Raw genomic sequence first — 21,898 nt, forward strand, 5'->3', positions numbered from 1 at the left:
AGCAAGCACCGCATCATAACCGCACGCAACACAGGCGTTCTGTCCTCCGTGACTTCCGCGGCCCTGCATCGTCTATGGTCTCGGAGGCGTCTGACTGCGCCCGAAATTTCTGTTGTTCGCTCTCTCGAGCATCCACGGTTGAAGGCGCGTGCGCTCTTCCCTTCGCTCACTGTCTTTTTCTCCCCCTCGCGGCTCTACGCGCGTTCGCTGCAGAGATCGCTTCGATCGCTGGACGAGGCTCGGGATTCAGCAGCCGGCGGCGTGCGATGCACGTTGCTTGTCGAGTAGCTCCCTGGGCACACTGTTTACGAGCACATGGTAGAGGCCGAGTGACGCTGTCTTTTCTCTTGAGGGTTGGAGCGGTTGGACTGTTCTGCTTTTCGAGAGCAGCTCCTGAGAGCAGCCTGTAAATTTCCCGACTTAAAAATTTCGTGTCACGGGGCTTTTAAATCGGCCGGAGTCGTAAGCGCGGTCAGGTAGTTTTTTCACGCTACGACGGTGCTTTCTATGTGCAACTACGCAGTATAGGACGTATCGAGCCTGTTCTTCAAGACTCAAAGGCGGCCGGACGGAAGTTTTTGACCCGGTCTTGTGTAACCAGGTGTCGGCCTTATGACGACAATGAGTTCTGATTGTTTCAAGTTCCGAAAGTTGTAAGACTGCAACAGCGTCGTTCTTGAGACAGCGAGAAGTGGACCGTCGTTTTTCAGCGGCCTGCGAAGGTAAGTGTCACAATGTGTTCTCGTATAAACCATCGCATTTATTCTTTTAGAAGATCGTTCTCAAGTAAGGTAAAGTTATTTGTTGGTAAGACAAAAGCGACCGGATGATTACGCGTTTTTACAAGTGGAGGAATTCCGTATCTATATTTCTCTTTGGGAAGGAGGCAAAAATTTCACTTGCAAATAATTTCTCACTACAACAGCTATTCCAAGCGAGCAAAAGATAGTTTATACCATTTCGATGAGGCATATAATAAAGATTATATTTATTTGCTACTTGTCCTTAGAGCAACATGACTGCTAAAGTCATCCTTCACAAAAATGTTAATTTTTTTTCTATTTCTTGAAGGACAGGTACGAAAATCGTCTTTGTGATGCAGAGAAATATTTATTTATTTTATTTTAATGACGCACAATCTATGCGTCTATTGTTCAGCGTTGCGTATGAAGAGAACAGTTATCGTTGCGAATCTGCGGGTCCGTTTGGTTAACCTGTATTTTTTCCCACTACCGACCAGATGCTTCCATTCTGTTCGATGGATGGATGGATGTCATAAGCGTCCCCTTCGGAACGGGGCAATGGGCTGTGCCACCAAGCTTTTGCTGTTATACTGCCTAATGTCCTAACTAGGTTTAAAAAAAAAAAGGAAACCGCTATGACGTCCCACAACCAAATTTCCTTACCCCCTATTGTGAACTTTGCTTTTGTACCTCTCCGTTTTTTTGTCGTTTCCCTACTTACACCAATCTTCCAATCGCCTCTTACTAATCTCTATTGCGGAAATGTTTACTTTTCCCATGCTTTCGCTGAACCCAAGGGCTTCAAGGAGGCCAGTGGTGCCTAAATCGACCGCTGGGCAGCTGTCTTCACATTCTAATAAAACATGCTCCATCGTTTCCCAAGCTTTACCGCAGCCAAGCACATGCTTCTTCTTCCTTCTTATATCTCGCTTTATAGGTGCCTGTTCTAAGGCATCCCTGATCTCGTTTCGCAAGGTATTGAGCTTCCCTTTGAGTTATCATAAATGGTTTCCATGATTTGAATAGGAAGGCCCTAGCGTAGCGAAACAAAAAACGATTTCCGTTATTTTGGAACATCGAGCGCTATGGGGCCCCTTCGTGGCCACAAATAACTTCACACATAAATTCTCTTACTCTGACGTAACTGCACACAGACTACCAGTCGACACCTAACGCATCAGTAGGATGTACTCAATTTGGTTACGTGATTACAACTATTGCACGATGCGTGTTAATACATTTATTATTACTATTAATAATTTTCGGCCATGGTGGCCCAATTTCGAGGGGGCGAGATGCAAAAACATCCGCGCACTTAAATTTAGGTGCACGTTGAAGAACCTCTGGGATGGTATGGTATCATAAAACTTCATTGAGGTCCTGCAGATCGTGAGTGGTCGAGATTATTCCGGAGTGCCCCACTACGACGTGCCTCATAATCAGATCGTGGTATTGGCATGTAAAATCCCACAATTTAAATTTAAGTTAATAATAATATTGCTATTGTTAATATTAGTAATAGTTGTAGTAGAAGTGGGTACTTCTTGAAACTTTTTTGTGTTTTATAAACTGCATTTAACGAGAGGTGGGTGCTATAATAACCGGCATTTGCTAATCATGGTTGTTCTCATAACGGATGTAAGCTAAGCAATGATCAGGAAAAAAAACGAGGATTTGGCATGCACAGACTTTGTTTACGCAAAATATGAATGTTCCCAACAAGCCCTCGGGCGTCGAGAACCTCAGACCTATATCACTGACATCGTGCGTGGGTAAGGCGGCGGAACACGCCATTCAAAACAGAATCTCCAGATTCCTCGAAACCAAGGGACTGTTACCACACACCCTCATCGGATTTAGACCCGGTCTATCAACTCAAGACACCATGATTTTAATCAAGCACCAAATCATTGATGACCCCATTAGAAACGCCAAGGCCATTCTTGGGTTGGATCTAGAGAAAGCGTTCGATAACCTCTCTCACCAATACATTGTGGACACCATTTCCGAACTCAACCTTGGAGCTAGGTTCCACTCGTACGTCAAGTCATTCTTGGATAACAGGACGGCTACGCTCCGATTTGCCGACCTCTCCACGGAGACACTCTCGCTGGGGAGCAGGGGCACCCCCCAAGGCTCGGTCATCTCCCATATGCTTTTCAACCTTGCCATGGCGGGACTTGCTGAGAAACTAGGGCAGATCCACGGGCTCGAGCATACCATATACGCAGATGACATCACCATGTGGGTGTCCAAAGGAACCCCGGGCATGGTGCAGGACATCTTGCAAGAAGCAGTGAACGCCATAGAAGAATTTCTAATTCCCACAGGACTCAGATGCTCGCCTACCAAGTCGGAGCTGCTCGTACGCAGACCCACGCAGAAAGGCCGCAGGCCATACTCGTCAGACTTCGACTATAATCAAGAAATTATGGTACGAACCACTTCGGGACACGCCATACCGTGCGTCGACAAAATCAGAGTCCTGGGTATGATCGTAGAGACTAAAGACGTCAATGCCTCTACGGTTCAGAAGCTCATCACCAAAACCAACAACGCTATTGGGCTCATCAGAAGAATTGCCAATAGACACAGGGGCCTCAAGGAACATAACCTCATCAAACTCATACACGCGTTCGTCACCTGTCACTTCGCATACGTTGCGGCAATGCTCAATTGGACACGATCCGAAAGAGACAGACTGAATGCCCAAATCAGAAAGGTCACCAAGCAAGCCCTCGGCATTCCAACCAGCACCAGCAACGAGAAGCTGGGGCACCTGGGCATGCACAACACCCTGGAAGAAATTGCCGAAGCCCAGCAGCGCGCCCAGCTTGCTAGGCTTTCGACGACGCCTCCGGGGCGCACGATCCTAGAGAAGCTAGGCTTTGCACAAGGAGACATAGAAAAAGACTTTGCGGACCTCCCACGGGACATACGCGCCAAGATCACGGTCCGCCCTATACCCAGAAACGTACACCCCGAAAACAACAGGCGCAGACGACAAGCGAGAGGACAATTCCTTCTTAACCAAGCCTTGGCGAACCGTGAACGCTCAGCTTTTGTGGACGCGGCGGCATACACGGGAAACAAAGCTTTCGCAGTGGCGGTTATGGACGGCCGCGGATCCACAAGATATGCAGCCACGGTAATTGCAAGGAAGCCTGAACAGGCCGAACAGGTTGCGATCGCTGTTGCGCTCACCGACGACAATCTTTCCCATATCTACAGCGACTCCATAGCCGCTATCAGAGCTTTCCAGAAGGGCACGGTCTGCGCACAGGCTCTCAAAATTGTTTCAAAGAAAGAGATTAAGAAACACTTCATATACTGGTTCCCGGCACACTTAGGACCAAAGCTCGGCGACGTCCCCAACCTTAACGAGGCGGCACACGAGGCTGCGCGCGCGCTCACTGACCGCGCGGCTTCACCCGACCACTCGGAGAATAAGGACGCGCCCACTACATACAACGAAGTCACTAAACACTACTACCTACAACGCAGACAATATAGCACGCCACACCGCACGCTCACTCGAGCTCAAGCGGTTACACTCAGAATGCTACAAACAGACACATACCCCACTCAAAACAGATTACACCATTACATGCCTGAGCTCTACGACAAGTCTTATTGCACCAATTGCAATACATCCCTTAACGTTTATCATTTACTCTGGCCGTGCTCGCAAGCTCACGTAAACTACGAACAGGACAAGCGCAAGTTTGAAGAGGCAATCCGGAGCGAAGAACTCGCTCCCCAACTCTGGGCCGTCCAGCAGGTCCACGACGCCGCCAGGAAACTCAACCTCCCGGTTCCGTCGTGGGAGACGCCCACTCCATGAGAGCCCAAAGCTCTCGTGGCCTGCAGGACCTGAATAAAGTTGATTTCCTTCCTTCCATAAAGCTTCCTATGCACTTGGGACATTGTACGCGAATTGTCCAAACCGCTGCTCTTAACTACGCATTAGTTTGTTTAATATTATATAAAATGCTTACTATGAAAAGAAAAGCACGTCGCCCAAATATTGGAAGCGAGACAATTTCTTTGTGTATTTGAGGGCCATTCGAACATACTGGAATGGCGCCAAACAATTCAGAAAGAGAAGTACCCCTAAAATTTCGCACTTTCTTTATTGTGACCAGACTAACATCAGTATATTTGGCAGATATCGCATTTAATTAAAGACAATTTAGGCACTATCTTGTCATCCTACTTTTCGTGCTTTCCTCCTAAAGTTGTCAAAAATACAGCATCCGCGCAGTACGAAAAAAAAAAAAAAGATCGTAATATCATTCATTAGTGCGTCAATGTTAAAGAAATAAGCCGCATCACCACGCTGCACTTGGAAAACAGCATCTTGGCCAATATTTACGGATGAGTAAAACATTGTAGCTTTCTTTTTGTAATAACGCGGCAAATAGCCACCGGGGTAGCGAATAACGTTAACTATTTCCATGGAAAGATATTAAAATGCGATTTTTGTTTCGCGGAAGAGTAACAACTTGGAAGACTCACATCGCATTATGTGGTTTTAAGTTGGGCGCACGGCACAATTTTAAGGCTGGAAATACAAACTACGCTTCCGCACATGTTCCTGCAATGCCGTTGCTGGATTAGCTCTGTACGAAGTAAGAACCGAAACATGTGGTTGTACAGCACGTCTATGTGGTCCGGCTGAGAGTTTCCAGCGACATGTTTGGTATACTGCGGGTGTCAGGAAATGGGTTAGAAATTCGTCTTGCGATGAAAGATACGGAAAGTAATTTCCTCAGCAGTTCTTTATCACCAGAGGCATACATTAAAGATATATCGAGCTAGAAATTAAACAAGCAGGTATGATAAATTCAATAATAAACTTTTTTTTATAGAGCAAGGTACTGGTTTGGAAAAAAACACTTTATTCATGCTCGCTTGACGGTGAGACGTCGTCTCATCGTTCACGGCCGTCTGCTCTTCGCCAGTTCAGTTTCGGTTTTCTGCGTATGACAGTGCGGAACTTATACTGTTGAAATTAGCAGCGCCAAGCTTTGCACCTCGGAAAGCAGCCGAGACCTCCCCGCATGACTGGCATCAACCTTTGCATAGGATCATTTGTCTGGTCCTTATGGTTCTATAGTTATTTAGTATATGTTTCAGTAGTCCTTGTTTACTTGCTGCTGGAGGGATACTAGAACGAGTGCCTCTGTGGTAAAACAACGCCGAGGAAATCGCTTATTTCAATCTTTACGAACATTGCACACTTTTCTTTTCTGAAACACCCGTATAAAAACATGTTGCTGATTGTATGAATTCAAAGACAAACCGCAGCAATAGCCAGTGCAACCGCGACTATTGGCCCTCATTTAGCACCGCAGTGAACCTCACTGGTTAAGTTCAGTAATGTGTGCACCAGCACGGTTTTTATTTCCCGCAATAAAACTGTTCTCTGAAGCAGAAATTACAGGAACATTTTGCGACGCGAGTCCCTATTCGACAAAGCCGCCTTTCTAGAACGAGAATATCACCTTTAACTGTTTCTGTAGAAATAATGAATATGACTTTCGTTGATGGCCGCTGTTTCCTTGATTTCCACAAGGAAGGCTACAAAGTTTTACTGACGCGCAAGTATCGGCCAAAACGCTGTTTTCGAGTTAAGTGTGGTTTTTCATAGCCTGTACGACATAAGCACAATTTAAAATTTGGCAGGTAATATGCTCTGTCGACATTCGTGTGAAATCAGTTTTGGGTGTACGTATAGAACCACTGTTCGCATTAAGCTGCTAGAAAACGCAATGTTTTCATCATTTTTGGAGCGAATTGCACAAAATCAGTGTCATAAGATAATAACTTTTTTCAAATAAAAAACCTTGTATGTGAACTATAATAATTTAGGGCTTGTGACAATGAAGAAAGTTTTGGAAATGAATATATTTGCTAATCTATTATACCAGGCTTGGCACTGCCGAGAAAATTAAATGGACTTAATTGCACAAGAGAACAATTTTCACCTGAAATATGTTCGGGAAAATGTTTTTTTCCTGCTATACCAGTTACCACATATCTTTTTCATAAAATCGGATGGTAAAGTGACATAGAATGACTCTCTCAAATGAGGTATCCCTCGAGTGCCACATGCCTATCCCAGTAGTCTCGTACACATAAACAACGGCCACAGAAAAAAAAGAAAACACAAATCAACCCTTTGCGGCTTCGTTACTCCAAATAATGCCTTTAGCTGTGCCCTGCTCCACCAAACACGTTTCCATAAGAACAATCTCGCTGAATGCGACATTACTTTTATTACTCGCTGCCATGCTGGCACGACCTTGCAACCAAACTATGCTTGCAGGCCGCCCTCTGACGGTTGCCACCGGCGCTGATAATCAACTGCAGTTCCTGACATTAGGCAGCGAAGAAATCGGCGTTGCCTGAATTGCGGAAGAAAAGCACCACGCATTGTCCGCTCATCTCCTGACTACGAGATGAGCCCCTCTGAACGATCATCGCTGTTGACCGTCTCTGGTTCGAGGCAGAAGAGAAACACGGCATTCTTTGTGGCGGTCGCAGCTGTTCTGTTCACCGTGGCGAGCATCTCGGGACAAGCTTCGCCTGACGTGATTCGCATCGGTGAGTGCAGCGATTACTTACATTGTAGCTAATCTCATTTAGCCTAAGACGAACCGTCTGGAAGTGAATTGCCGCAGCCACTGCCCGGGTGTAAGGAATGTTGTTCCTTATCGGCGTTTTGTTCTTTCCGGGCTGCTTGTGTTGTTGTCGGTGTTGTGGCAATGATGGAACAAGCGGGTTTATTCTGGATGTCGAGGTCAGCAGTAGCGCCTCTTTCAGGATGTATACTTCGGTAGCACAGCCCTGAAATGTCGCAAAAAAAAAAAAAACTTAAGCACCAAGGCACAATATTTCTCTTCCGGCTATTTGATGAACTACCAGAAACACTAGACGTATTACGAGGAGAAGGGAAAAAGAGGGTCTCGGTTTCCATTAATCAAGACCACATTAGCCCAGCAGAAAATGAAGCCAAGGAAAGCATAGGGGTAATTAGGTGCTGTCGAAATTGTCATGGGTAAAATACAAAGAGGACGAGAACTTGTCGCTGGTTCAATTGCCAACAAAAAGAAGCAATCTTAAAATTAAGTCGGTACAAACTCAAACCCTACGCATATAATGTTTGGACAGCTTTACTGTAATTATAATTTTCAATGTTTGAAATATTGGGGGAAGGTTAAAAGAAATGGAAATGAGTTCGTTTAGCAAGATCGTATGCGGAGCTTGATAGCTTGATTTATTCTTCAATGTATGAATCGTGGTAGTAGAAGGGGCTTGCTGTGTACCTGAGGGTACTGAAAGATTTTATGAAAAAGGCAGAGACGATGTTTTTTGCGATGCCACGGGAAAGAAGGTAAGTTCAGAATAAATTTTATTTCGGTTATATTTGCAGTTCACTCATAGTCGGAAAGACTAAAATGGATTGAGTTGTCCTGGACCATTTCAAGAAAACATTCTCGCTTTTCGCGACCATGATCGCAAACATATGCAGCGTATTCCTGTTTTGAAAACATCAATATTTTATAGAGCATGACATTAGAGGAAGAACAGGACACCGAGAGGTTATGGCGAAGAAAGCTGATGTTCTGCAAGCATCATTTAGAACTTAAGCACAGCGAGTTGTCCAGGTAAAATTAGTGCTATTGATTACACCAAGTTATTTGTAGCTTGTCCTGTGCTCTAGTGGGTAATTATTAGAGTGCTAACGGGGCAGTGAACAATTAATTTGTGAAAAAACTTGAATTTGAAGTTATTGTCTTGCACCAGCTGGAAACAGAATCAAGATAATTATGTGCAGCATTTGTGTCATTCACAGACGGCAATTCTCTAAATATTATATCATCGTCACAAAAGAAATGAATGTGTAAGGAAACGCAGCTCGTTAAGTTTCTAACACCTCATTTGGAGCTGTGCAGCTTTTTCACAAGGGAGATCCAACATTCAGCATCTACTACACGGAGACATTAGAACACTAGGAATTGCAATACAAACTAACCCTGAAACACAGAAAGCCATTGCGACATATGGCAGACAAAGTGGCCTGTTTCGAGTAGTGTAGAAGGGGTCGATCAGCCCATGTGAGAGCGGCGGAACTGAACATGCACCTGAGCCTGCATGAAGCGGAAGATCCCAGACTGAGATGAAGAAGTGTTTCAGCCAACAGTCTGGGTACCCACATTCCCTTCCCTCCTAATCCCCATCAGCGGCCTAGAGCCGTCCCCTTCCTTAAAATAAAGGCTTTATTCATTCAATCTATATACTAAAGAGGAGAGCACCAAGTGCGGAAACTTGAGATACGAAAAGAGAACACGGCTTGGCACTAAGTCAGCTGTTATATTGAAACTTACAGGGAGCGTTTACTTAAACAGAGCGCTCAAGGTTTCAAATTACCTTATAGATAATATCAACAACGAAGTGTCTCTAATAATAGCTTGTGACATGCTGAATCGAATGTGTTTGAATATTCTGAAAATGTACGGTTTGCTAAAGAGGAACCATCGAAAATTACGCTGAGCTTTTGTGTGCACGATGTTATTTGTTTTTTACATGAGCAAATATTCCGTAAACTTTGCTGCAAATGACTAAAAAAAAAGATGACAGGATTTAACAAAGTTAGAGAAAAAAAAATCTTACAAGGGGTATTAGTTGGTTAAATTATGTAAATTGTGTGGTCGTTAAACGGGGAATGGTTGTTACCTGATTTGTAAAGCGGAATCACTTTACGAAATTCCACTCCCCCAGCAGATAACCTGTGTCAAGAGATGTTTCATAAATATTACAACCATAGCAGAAATGGCAGTGGCGCTTTTAAAGAACTTGGAACAACGAGATTCACAACCCGGAGATTAGCGACATTGATTTTTGTTAATGGTATTCTCGTCGCCAACTGGCTCAATCGTTATTCGAAACATTAAAGGGCAGTTATGAATCTGCGCGGCAGGCAGAGAAATGTCGGAAATGGCAAAAGAAGTGTTGTACAAGAACGTCGTTTCAAACACATGCGCATTGGCTCTATGAAATAGCCGTCGAAGTCGCGCAAGTTGATGTCACCCTTATCTTTCGCGCTTAAACTGCGGCGGAATTTATTCGTATCGAGTTTGATCGTCGATGGCGAAGTGATTCAGAAGAAAACGTTTTTTTTTTTTTTGCATTTCAAGTCCGCTAATGCAATCTTCAAAGGCAAGTTACTAGGTTCTCCTCCAACATATGATGTTCGAACTAGCTTGATGTTCTTCTCAGACGTTTTCTTGTATTTGAGATACTTTTGATATGGGTACTGCAACTGCCACAGCACGTCGCGCTTAGAAGTAGCAGTGCCAAAGCAAATGTATTTATTTTCGATTGATTAAGTTTAGCTACAGCATGATCCAGTTGGATTAGATATCGTGGTGTTTGAACTGAAAAAATACTATAAATAAATTTCATATACCATTCTTTAACGGTTCGTCGTTAGCCTGCTTATAGTTTCATGGGTCTTCTTAATTTCTGCAGTTTTTAAACGCCGGAGATTTATAATAATGTAGAGAAAATTGGGATCATTGAAAGCAGGCCGGTAGGCAATACTGCAAATGGTGTCTAGATTAGATTGTAAGAAGAAGTAAGCAATTTTTCATGGTGAATGAAACGGTTCTTCTGAGCCCATTTATGATCAGCGCAAAGGAAACAACTGAACAGAAATAGGCGATTTCTGCAGCCACAATTGATGATGCATGTAGAATTAGGGCATAGAAGTTTACCGCTGTTCAGGCGGCGAGCTTTTGAAGGTGACTGCGCTAGCAACAACCGAGTACGTTAAATAATGCTCTTCTCGAGGCAGTGATGATTTGATGACTGAAGCTAACGGATGATGACAAATTCATGACTCAAGACGAGAAGGTAGCACAATCTCGCCTCTGCATTGCCGTAATGCGTCCACGTGAGAGCACTGAAATTAATTTTGTATGTGGTTTCGTGATTATCTGCATAATATCTGCGACTGTACATGTACGGTAGCGGAACGTTTTTACAATGGTGGTGGAGTGTTTATAAAAAGGAAGTCGCTTTTTCAGAACAGAGCGATACCTCGCGTCTCTCTGGAGGTGGTACAATTTTTCTTAACTTCTGGAAAAAAGTTCGTATTGTGCTGCGGCTCTTCGGATTATCCTCAGAAATCGTGCACTCTTCGGAGGCCACTTATGTACCGAAACCATTCACGAAGTCACACGGCAGGAAATATGTTGGTCATTGCGACCGGTGCCGAAAGTAATGCGTTAATGCGTCAGCGCCATACCGCATGCTTTTCGCCATAAATGCTCGGAGCTCCTGGCTCATTTCATTTTTAGGAGATGCCTGTCTATGCTTTCACTGTCCATAACGTCGAGACAACAATACACGGGCTTCTGCAGGCTTCGCGCGTTTCCGCGCCCTGTACATTGTTCAGAGACAGCGAGTTTCCATATTATCGAGGCACATGCACTGTAACGGTTTGGCGCCCGCATATATTGTCCGTAATTAAAGTGATTCACATTCACCACAGTCACAAGTACGACTCACAACCGAACGCGTTGTTTGAATTCAGGTTATGGTAAACCATGCGAGCTCAATCGTTTAGCAAGATAAGGCAGATGCACCAACACGCACTCTCCAACCATCACTGTATTAACATAAGCGCTTCAGTATATATGGGCCTCCTAACTTGAATATTTCTGTCAGACCCGGTAATAACTCCCGGACGGCTCCAAAGGATTCATTGGCTATATAGCGCTCGTCGACGTTTCCACATACACAAAAAAAACGGCATTCATTAATCCAGGCTTTGAAGTATTTCTGTGAAGTACCCGCTTTAATAATTCCGCCTCCAAACATCGCTTTGAGGGTGCAAATATGAAGTTTAGCAGCAGCGCCATGGCGAGCTGTTTGCTGGAACTACTCAAACTTTTAGATAAGAGTAATCTAACGTGATTAAGAAGAAATCAGGAAGGCAAGGAGGGAACGCATGTATTTGTGTTCACTATGGTATTTATTTCTTATTGAGAAGAAAACATACACATATGAAGTTTCTGGAATTCAAGCAGGACTGCGCTTGAGGTGGAAGTTAAAAAGGCAGCCCTACGCACAAAGTGCATCAACGTTTCGATAGAAACACACTAAGATGTAAAGGGGTTGCTGAACCGTCCTAATTTACATCTAAGAGCGTGAACACGTCAACACATCAACACGCGTGTACAGTTTGCACTGATTGAATTTCACCTCTTTGTAACAGAGAAAACAATGGGGCCTATCCTCACTATGGAGAACTTGTTTTGATATCCCGCCCGCTCGCAATTCGAGACCTAAATTTTGCGCCCATATACACGCTGTTGGCGTTTTTGCGAAATGTCGTTTCTTATTTTAGTGTGCAACAAGTCTCTTAAAGGAGCACTGACACAAAAATTTGAAGTCGAGATAACTTGCGAGATCGATTTAGTTGGTCACACACACATCGTCTATAAAATATCAGCGGCGAATATCGCTTAGAACATATTTAAAAGGTACATCACGCAGGTAATTGCTCTGTAAGTGACGCATTTACCCCCTTCATTTTTCAAGGCCTTTCAAGCAGGCGAAGTTTAAAATCAATTTTAAAGTACGTGCGCGCAGCCAACCGCAAAACAGAGCACCTCGCGACGTTGACATCAACCGGGATTGTAAATAGCCTAGAAAACGCTACGTCATGTGGCTACGTCACGAATTTTCGTTGGCTGCCATGCGGCTTACATGTGCTCTTCTCCTCTGTTGTTGCTTGTTTTAGCTGTTGTACTTGTAGTGGGACGCTCTCCGTGTCACTGCAACTGCAGCTTTTGTCGTGTCCATCGGGATATTTCCCACACTATCAGCTTGACTGTGCTGCCACAACGTTCAACGCCGATTTGTTGTGTCTTATCATTCATTGTGGCCGATGCGAGGGTTTTGTTGAGGTTCGTAGTCGCCATCGCCGGCCGCAATATCTGAGTCGCTAAGGGCCGATTTACGCTCGAGCCGCCCATCGCCGCAAGCCGCACCGCATGCTTGCGGTCGCGCGAAAAATTGCACGTATCCAGCACTTGTGCACAAATAACCATTTACACTGTGTGCACAGTGTATACCTTACACATTGAAACCGAAATTTGTGCACAAGTGTTTGATACGTGGAATATTTCGCGCGACCGCAGGCGTGCGGTGCGGCTTGCGGCGATGGGCGGCTCGAGCGTAAAAATAAGTGATTGGCCACGTCTAAAGCGCGAGACACATGGCGCGATTTTCCGTGCGATTTGTAGTACGGCGCGTCGTGTGCGACTTGCCGCATGCGGTGATTCGGGACACATGGTACGAATGAGCGATCGACGGCCCAGAACCGGCGCCCCTGCGTGGAAGTTCGGAATGCTGCGTAACTTCGAACAGAAAGTGAAAGCAACCGTATTTGCACAGCTATCTTGTTTGAAACAAACGATGACAATATAAACACGTCTATGCGAGCACTATAGACGGGTTTCCGCAAGGCCGCGTTAGCAGTATCGGATCCGTTGACAGCCGCCGATGACAAAGAGCCGGCAGGCATAGCTCGCTGGGCCATCGAATCCGACACTGGCTGCGCTTGTGACACGATCGCTTGCAGCTCGTATAACGAAGCGCCTATGTTAGTAGGCACAACGTGTACACAGTAATGTCACGCTTAAATTGCAGCACATTTGATTTCATTGGCGCCGACAGAAGCGAACGAGCATGCCATCGCTGGGAGACGATGTATACGCCTAGCTCGCCGGCCGTCTATCCTGGGTCGAGGGTCCTTGCGATGCATCCGCAGCTCGTAATAAAGCGCCTAAATTCGTCAGCACAATCAATGCCTGGACATTTATGTTTCTCTTAAGAGAAAATACAGTTAGTTTTCCCGGTGACGTTAGTAGCGATGAGTAAACAGGCCAGTCAGGCGAGCCGCTTCGTGTACAGACGATTGCTGGCGCGTCTGCGCTTACCGTGTCCGAGTAGAAATCACGCCAACGATTTACTATTTCGCACGACGTTTTATAACTCGCACTCTTTCGAGGTCACTTTATTCTAGAAGTTATTTCGTGTCAGAAACAAATTGTAGCCCATTTATATGCCGCCGTCAGCGGCGAAAGAGGCCCGCGTTTCGACCAGGGAGAGAAAAAAAAAACCGACATGATCGGAGCGGCGAGGCGCCCGCTCGCCGGCCCCATCCCGCCGGGTCTACCACGTGGCCATGACGTTCACGCTACCGGCGCTGTCATTGGCTGCGGTCGTCCGACCGATGCGGCAGTCGCACGACAATATTCAGCAAGTTGGTCGCGCACGCTAGCTGCGCGTCAGAGCATACGTCATATCCTTTTGCGAACACGTGTCCACTTTGTTTACATTCCCGTTGGTCCCGTATCGTTGCTCTCTGGAACCGAAACTTCGACTGGTCGCTACAGAAAAGACGGCAAATAATTACCTGTCGCGCTCTGAAGTAAATGAGGTTTCGTGCCGTGATTACTGGCTCATTAATTACTTATTAAAGCAGAAAAACCCACGTGGATTTTTTTTTGTCAGTACTCCTTTAAACGAAACCACAGTTAAACTCCGAACGAAAGTTTTGACTGCAATAGTGTTAGGCACCAAGGAAGTGTGTTAAAAAACTTCGGCATTCGTCTTTCGCAGGCAATAGAGTAAATGACATACCTATTGTTTTTCGCAAGCTTAATCACGGCGCTGACTGATAAGAAAGGTAATGTACTCCAACTCCATCTAACTAGCAAGGGCAAGTTAAGTTTTTACTGTGTGGCGTTTATCACGTTTCTGTGTACTTCTAAGTTTGGGTACGCTATCTCAAAGATAAGGAAAATGGTAAAATAAATGTGGGGGATCTACTGATTTGGTCATAGTGAAGCCAACCAGGCGATCTAAATGGATCTTATATGTAGACGGCTCTTCGCTGCGGCATAAAATTTTATAAAGTGCATCTGCGGCATACCATGATCGGAGGAAATCTAAAAGTGCCAGCAGTGATCAGAAGAGCAAGCGAGCTATATAGTCGCTCCATAAATTATCGACGTGCTGACACTGGAGGCTCTGAAATGCCGTTAATTTCTCCGAGAGTTCCTTTTTTTTTTCATACTGCGGGCTGGTGACGCTGTAATTATGATTAGACGAGCGCAGGTGAGCATAGCGTGATGACCTAAAAGTGGAGTTGGGTGACCATATAGAGAAAATCTAAAAAAAGAAATTAGTCTCCCTGCAGACTTGTGCTTTTCTTCGGAGGATCAATGCATTTCCAGAAGTGGATGATGATCATGAATAAGCGTTCCGTGGTAATGCAGCCGCCTGTAGGTTCGGTAAGTAGCGGCAAAGGAATTCAGCTATACTCTCTTTTGGTGCACAACCCATGGTTTCAATAATTCATTATCAAAATGTGGGCTCTTCGAGTGACCGCTGCCTTCATCTGCTTATAACGTTCCCTACTACTACAGCAACATCGCAGCATTCCCTCCACCCACACACACACACACGCAAACGATTGTTAAAAGAATAGAACAGATATAGTCAGGGCAAGCATCAGATAAATTTCGATCGCGCGAGATTCATTATCTTGCAGCTAAATCTAGTTATATCGGCGTGTTTTGCATTCAGTTTCCATCAAAACGATGTTTTGATACGTTTTATGGTATGTTTCAGATATGTTTCAGGAGGCAATGATTTTCAATGATTTAAGGAGGCAATAATGAACAGTTTTCAGATTATACGACGATGGTAGTCTTGATGAGTGAGCCACGCGTATCACTTTACATTTTTTGCATTATCTGTAGCCAAATTCGTTGTCGCAATAATAAAGCGTTATTAAGAGATGGTACTAAATTTGTGCGGCTGGAGTTATTTCGCAAAACAGTGTTGGGTCATCGGCAAACAAATTATTGTTATCAGGAGCGCCCAAAGATGTGCATTACTGTATGCTGTAACGACTATCTCACCAAAGAACAATCTTACGGCACGCGTGTATGAACTGCACTGGCAGAAAACTTAATGTCATTCATGCTGAGGAATTGCAAATCATACTGCAAAGAAAAAAGAAACTTTTAATCCAGCTAAGTGCCGTTTGGTCCACGTTCACTAGACGAAGCGTTTAAAAAATACAGACGGCGGCATAGTATAAAAATTACCTTGGAAAATCAAACGAAAAAAAAAATTGCTGGAGGAGAGAATTCAATGTTTACAATGTGTTTTCTTATGCGTGAAAAAAAATCAAGTTTTGTTTGAGTTCGACGACGCAACTTCGCGCTCGTTCCTGCTTATAGCGACTTTAGCTCAAGGCCGGGGCTTCATCGAATGAGGAGTGCAGTTCCTTGGTACCAACAGTAAATCATTATCGATTCATGCTCTATCACTTTCGAAGCCGTCTGCACCCAGAAAAAGTTATACGCAAATATTTTTACCCTTGGGGGAGATCAAGTTCGCCGACGCCACCGTCTTTTATGCCGCTTATATTTTTTTATGAGTAATGGATATTGTCGCTGCATATCGAATATTCGCTATTTCGTCACAACCGGCTGATGCGAATGTTTTACCAAAAAGAAGAAACTTTGTTTCGTAAGCTTTGCGTATGCTCTTCTTTGCGAAGAAATATTGAGTCCTAACGCAGAAATTTCTGCACGGTGGACTAACCATATGTTTTTATAATTTTATAGTCTCAGCTGTTAACGCCTCAGCCAGAGCGTTGTCTCGTTTGTTCTGCATTCGTAGGCTTTGGCGTATGGAAGCATATTTCTTAATCCGAACACAGAAAAGCGAGGTACACAGCTCTTTGAGATTTGCAGGTCACCAGGGAAGCTTGTTTCATTGCTGTCATACCCGTCTCTAAAAAATTGTGATTGCTGGTGTTATAATGTGAAGCGAGCTTGTGATTATGTGCTGAAGCCGATTATTAATTATACTATAACCATTGTTTGGTCCTATCTGTGACACAGTGTCCACAGTCCTAGAAATCCGTTCTCGTCGTGGTAAAGGTTAGGCCATAAACGTTATTCTATACAAAATTCTGGTGTAACGTAAAGCGAAGTGCACCGCGAAATAAGGTTTTTAGCTTTACGATTCACCGCTTTTTGATAAAATAATACTTTGTGGAAGATGAAACGTATCACTGCGTCATCACCAGCGACGCAAAATGATTGTTTAGCTCAAACGAAATGCCGCCACATAGTGTGGTAGTCACAGATGAAAAGTTAAGGCGACGAATTGCCAGGTATTTTTAAACATTTGTGTTGTTACATTTTGATTTGAACAATCTTCTCATCTGGACGTTTTCATCTTGGCATTTGTCGCTCAGCAAACTAGAGAAATGGATTGATTGTCCGCATGCATGATGGCGCCGCTTTGAGCATGTACCGAGATAACTTGACGAAGAAAATAAATTTTCGGGATCGTAACACACCAGTTAGCAATAAGACCTCACTATTGAAGAGTACTGAGATCGATGTTGGAAAATCTGTGACGCGAAGCTGTCGTGAAATGTTGCTTAAATGCTATAAGACTAAGAGCGGTGCTTACGTAATTGTCTATACTTAATGGATGCCAGTATAGACAATTTCTTTCAATGCGCACCCGTATGCGGGGTACAAGTCACAGCTTTAATATGACGTAATGTAAATGCTCATGCGCCTAACGGTTAACAACCTAAGCCCAAATGCAAGCAGCAGTTCATGCGACTGCAAATTGTAACATATCGACGCTGTGACGTCACGGTGGTGAAGTTCATGTTTACTGAGAGATGAATGGTGAGGGGACATGTGTACTCTTAGAGAACTACGTCGTCAACGAGAGCAGTACAGTGGACTATTGCTTTTGCTTTTTGATTTTTCCGTCTGTGTCCCAATAATGATAACTGGCGTGCTCGCAGGCGCTCTCTCGCGGACGCGATCTCACATGCACGTGCTACGTGACTTGAGGCACGTGCCTATTCAAGAAGACGGCAGCTGCCGCCCTCACACAGTCTGGGAATTTTCGCTAAGAAATGGTCCGCTTTAAAAGCATTGCTTGGCTGAGGTTTTACATTGTATCCGTGGAGGCTATGGGACGTTTTGATGAAAAGGTTCGATGCCCCGCTTTTCTTTTTCGTTTCGTGTTTGTCGAGTGACGTCCTCCAAAGTGTGGGCAACGTTGAGCGCAAGTAAAGTGATTGATTGATGGATATCGTTTCTTGGCGCAAGGGCCAGAAATGGCCAAAGAGCGCCATGACATTTGGTGATGAATGACAATGAGTATCGATGAATATGGCGGTAATCGAGTGGCTGTATATTGGCCTAAAATATTCGCTTTAAATGGTGTAAAATATGTATCTATTAAAATAATGTCAATGAAAAGTGAGTCCTATGGTTGTAAAAGTACGTTGACAACAATAAGATACTAAAACATGTTAATTTATAGCAGCACCAGTGCCTCTGCAGAGCCCTTCAGTGCAAGGGCTGCGAGGCATGTGCTCTGTAAGTGATTTCATTGCAGCTACAGCCTCTAAGCAGAGGCTGTGCTACAAATAGCCTGGCCAAATGATTGCTATGGTATTAGTTTCTTCTAAGAACTTGAGTACTGATTTAAAATTAAATAGAGGGTCATTGCCTAAAAAGAAGACTGGGTGCAGAGGTATATTATGACTGTATAAGGAAGGGAAGAACTTTTTTCTCTCCATTTCTAATAATGGGCACTGAATGAGAACATTAAGGACTGTAAGTCTACTTCCACACCTAGTGCATGTCGGAGGGTTAGTTCCAGTTAGAATATACGAGTGAGTGCTATAGGTGTGTCCAATTCTTAACCTACAGAGCAGTACTTCCTGTTGTCTTGTTGTTTTCTCAGAGATCCAGTTTCCTCTTTTCGGTTTGATTAGGTGCAGTTTGTTGGATACCTGAGTGTCCCATTGCCGTTGCCAATATTTCCGTAGTTTATGCTGTAAAAATGGCTTAAGGTCTGTGTAGGGTACAGGTATATTAATGTTTGCATCACAAAAAGGTACGGATGTAGCCCTTTCGTCAGCAGCTACGTTGCCCTCTAGGCCTCTATGGCCAGGCACCCAACAAAGAAAAATCATTTGGTTAGACATGTATGCTGAACATAGAAGGTTATACAGTTCATTAAGGATGGGGTTTTTGTGTTTTCGTACACTTGATATGCAACTAACAACGCTTAATGAGTCTGTGAATATGACAGCGTTTGTTATACCTGTTTGTTTTATATGTTTCACAGCAGAGAGGATCGCGTATGCCTCCGCTGTGAAAATGCTGGTGTTTGGATTTAATGCACCGGACGTTGCAAATGAAGGTCCGAGCGCTGCATAAGCTACACCATGAGTAGACTTTGAAGCGTCTGTATAAAACTCTGCGCAGGAGTACTTCGCCTGGAGTTCAAGGAAGTGTGAATGTATATGCACCTCAGGCGCATGTTTTGTTATTGCGACGAAAGACATATCACATTGGATAGACTGCCATTCCTAAGGTGGTGCAAGGTTAGTGGGAATCATTAGGACTGTTTCTCGATGTTTAATACCAGTTTCGTGAGCCAGTTGTTCTAAGCGCACAGACAGAGAAGCTCGAACAGATGGGTGGTTGTGGTGAAGTCTTGCAGAAGACAAGTCGAGTACGGTTGAGTAACACGGATGTTCGTTATTCGATTTACATTTTAAAAAGTAGGAGAAGCTTAAATACGTTCTGCGCAGATGTAACGACCATTCGTTCGCCTCCACATACAGAGTTTCCACAGGACTTGTCCTAAATGCGCCTGTTGCCAGCCGTATGCCTAGATTGTGGACTGGGTCGAGGATTCTGAGAACACTATCCGATGCGGATTGGTACACCACGGCTCCATAGTCGAGGCGTGATCGTACAAGGCTCCTATATAGGCTAAGCAAACACCTCCTGTCACTGCCCCAGTTTGTTCGAGAAAGTAGCTTCAGCAGGTTCATTGTCTTCAGGCACTTCGCTTTGAGATATTTCAAATGTGAAATGAAATTAAGTTTTGTGTCCAAGATAATACCTAAAAATTTGTGTTCAAGGCTGACCGACAGTCGTTCTCCATTAAGGTCAATAGTTGGTCCTGGTGATATGCCTCTCTTGTTTGAGAAGAGAACACATGTGCTTTTTTGAGGGTTAAATTTAAAACCATTTTCTTCTGACCACTTTGATAGTTTGTTTAGGCCGAGCTGTAGCTGTCTCTCGCAGATGCTAAGATTGCACGATCTAAAAGCTATCTGCACATCGTCCACATAAACCGAGTAAAAGAGTGTGCGAGGTATGATGGTATGTAAGGAGTTCATTTTCACAATAAAGAGTGTACAGCTCAGCACTCCACCCTGCGGTACACCTGTCTCCTGTACGAATGATCGTGACTGTACATTGCCAACTCTAACACGAAACGTTCTGTCAGATAGGTAGCTTTCAATAATAGTCAGCAGGTTGCTACGTATACCCATTCCAGAAAGATCCCGAAGGATCCCAAAGCGCCACGTAGTGTCATACGCCTTTTCCATATCAAGGAATGCAGATACGACAAGCTGTTTGTGGATAAAGGCTTCACGGATGTACATTTCCATGCGGACAAGCTGGTCTGTCGTCGACCTACCTCTTTTCACCACCATCTTTTCAAAGAGTTTGCATAGGCAGCTTGTCAACGCTATCGGTCTATAACTATTTGCCAAAGAAGGGTCCTTACCCTGTTTCAAAATGGGAATTATAATGGCCTCTTTCCAAACAGAGGGAATCTTGCCGGAAGACCATATACCATTGTAAAGAAAAAGAAGGGTTTTTTGTGTTTCAGGTGGCAAGTGCTTTAACATTTCATATATTATGCGGTCAGAGCCTGGGGCAGATTTGTTGCAGCCATTTAGTGCTGCTTGAAGCTCTGCTATGCCAAATGGTCTATTATATACCTCACATTTTGCAGTTTTTCGTACTAATGGCTGCCGTTCTATTCGTGCTTTATGTCTATGAAATGTGTCCGAATAGTGCGACGAACTGGATATGCGTTCAAAGTGTGCACCTAGAAAGTTCGCCTGGTATTCCATACTATCTCCCTGTGTATTTACTAAGGGTAGCGAGTAAGGTTGTCGACCTTTTATTCTGTGCACTCTATTCCAGACCTTTGTCTCATCCGTGTAAGAGTTAATTCCTGATATATAATTTTGCCAACTCTCTCTTCTAGCTTGTCGGCGCGTTCTCCTTCCCTGAGATTTGACATGCTTGAAATTAACAAAGTTTTCTGCAGTCGGAGAATCGCGGAGCAGCCCCCATGCTTTGTTCTGCTTTTTACGCGCGTTACGACCTTCCTCGTTCCACCATGGAACACGGCGCTTGTTAGATAATCCCTTTGTTTCTGGGATACATTTGGTCGCGGCATCAATCAGAAAAAAGGTGAAGTATTCAACCGCGGCTTCCAGGCTTAGAGCAGAAACGTCAGCCCACGATATGAGAGTAATTTTTCGGAACTGTTCCCAGTCGGCTGAATCAGTTTTCCACCGAGGAAACTGTGGGGGACATTCATTCGTCTTCGGTGTAGACAGAACTATCGGGAAATGGTCGCTCCCGTATGGATTTCTAATAACGTTCCATTTAAGATCAGGTAAAAGGGTGGGAGATGCAATACTGAGGTCTATAGAGGAATAGGTCTTATGTGCAGTATTATAATATGTAGGTGCCTTACTATTCAAAAGGCATGCACCAGATGAAAAGAGAAACTGTTCAATCAGTCGACCTCGCACATCGCAATGAGAGTCACCCCATAGGTTGCTGTGTGCATTAAAATCTCCTAGAACCAAATAGGGTTGGGGTAATTGATCTATTAATGCATGGAATTCGTGTTTATGGAGATGACAGTGCGAGGATATATACAGAGAGCAGACGGTAATAAGTTTGTTTAGAAGTATGGCTCGAACGGCCACTGCCTCTAGGGGCGTTTGTAGTTGTAGATGTTGACACGCTATACCTTTATCGAGTATAATGGCTACACCGCCAGATGATGCGATGGCATCATCACGATCTTTACGAAAAATAACATAATGACGAAGAAAGTTAGTGTGCTTACATTTAAGATGGGTTTCCTGTACACACAGCACTTTTGGAGTGAGTTCGTAGAGAAGT

At 44.3% G+C, this 21,898-nt stretch overlaps 1 protein-coding gene across 3 annotated transcripts in view; it reads left to right on the forward strand.

Moving 5' to 3' along the window:
* Positions 1-240: 240 nt before the first annotated feature.
* Positions 241-21,898, forward strand: part of LOC126523656 (glutamate receptor ionotropic, kainate 2-like) — a 188,529-nt gene continuing 166,871 nt past the window's right edge. For all 3 annotated transcript variants that reach the window (XM_050172254.2, XM_050172255.2, XM_055066949.1), the window contains exons 1-2: positions 241-722; positions 7,075-7,352. In XM_050172254.2, coding sequence (XP_050028211.1) covers positions 7,208-7,352 — 145 coding nt within the window. In that variant the 5' untranslated portion in view covers positions 241-722; positions 7,075-7,207. The remainder of the gene's footprint in view (positions 723-7,074; positions 7,353-21,898) is intronic.

The sequence above is a fragment of the Dermacentor andersoni genome, chromosome 6 (assembly GCF_023375885.2).
Source record: "Dermacentor andersoni chromosome 6, qqDerAnde1_hic_scaffold, whole genome shotgun sequence".
Taxonomy (NCBI): Eukaryota; Metazoa; Arthropoda; class Arachnida; order Ixodida; family Ixodidae; genus Dermacentor; species Dermacentor andersoni.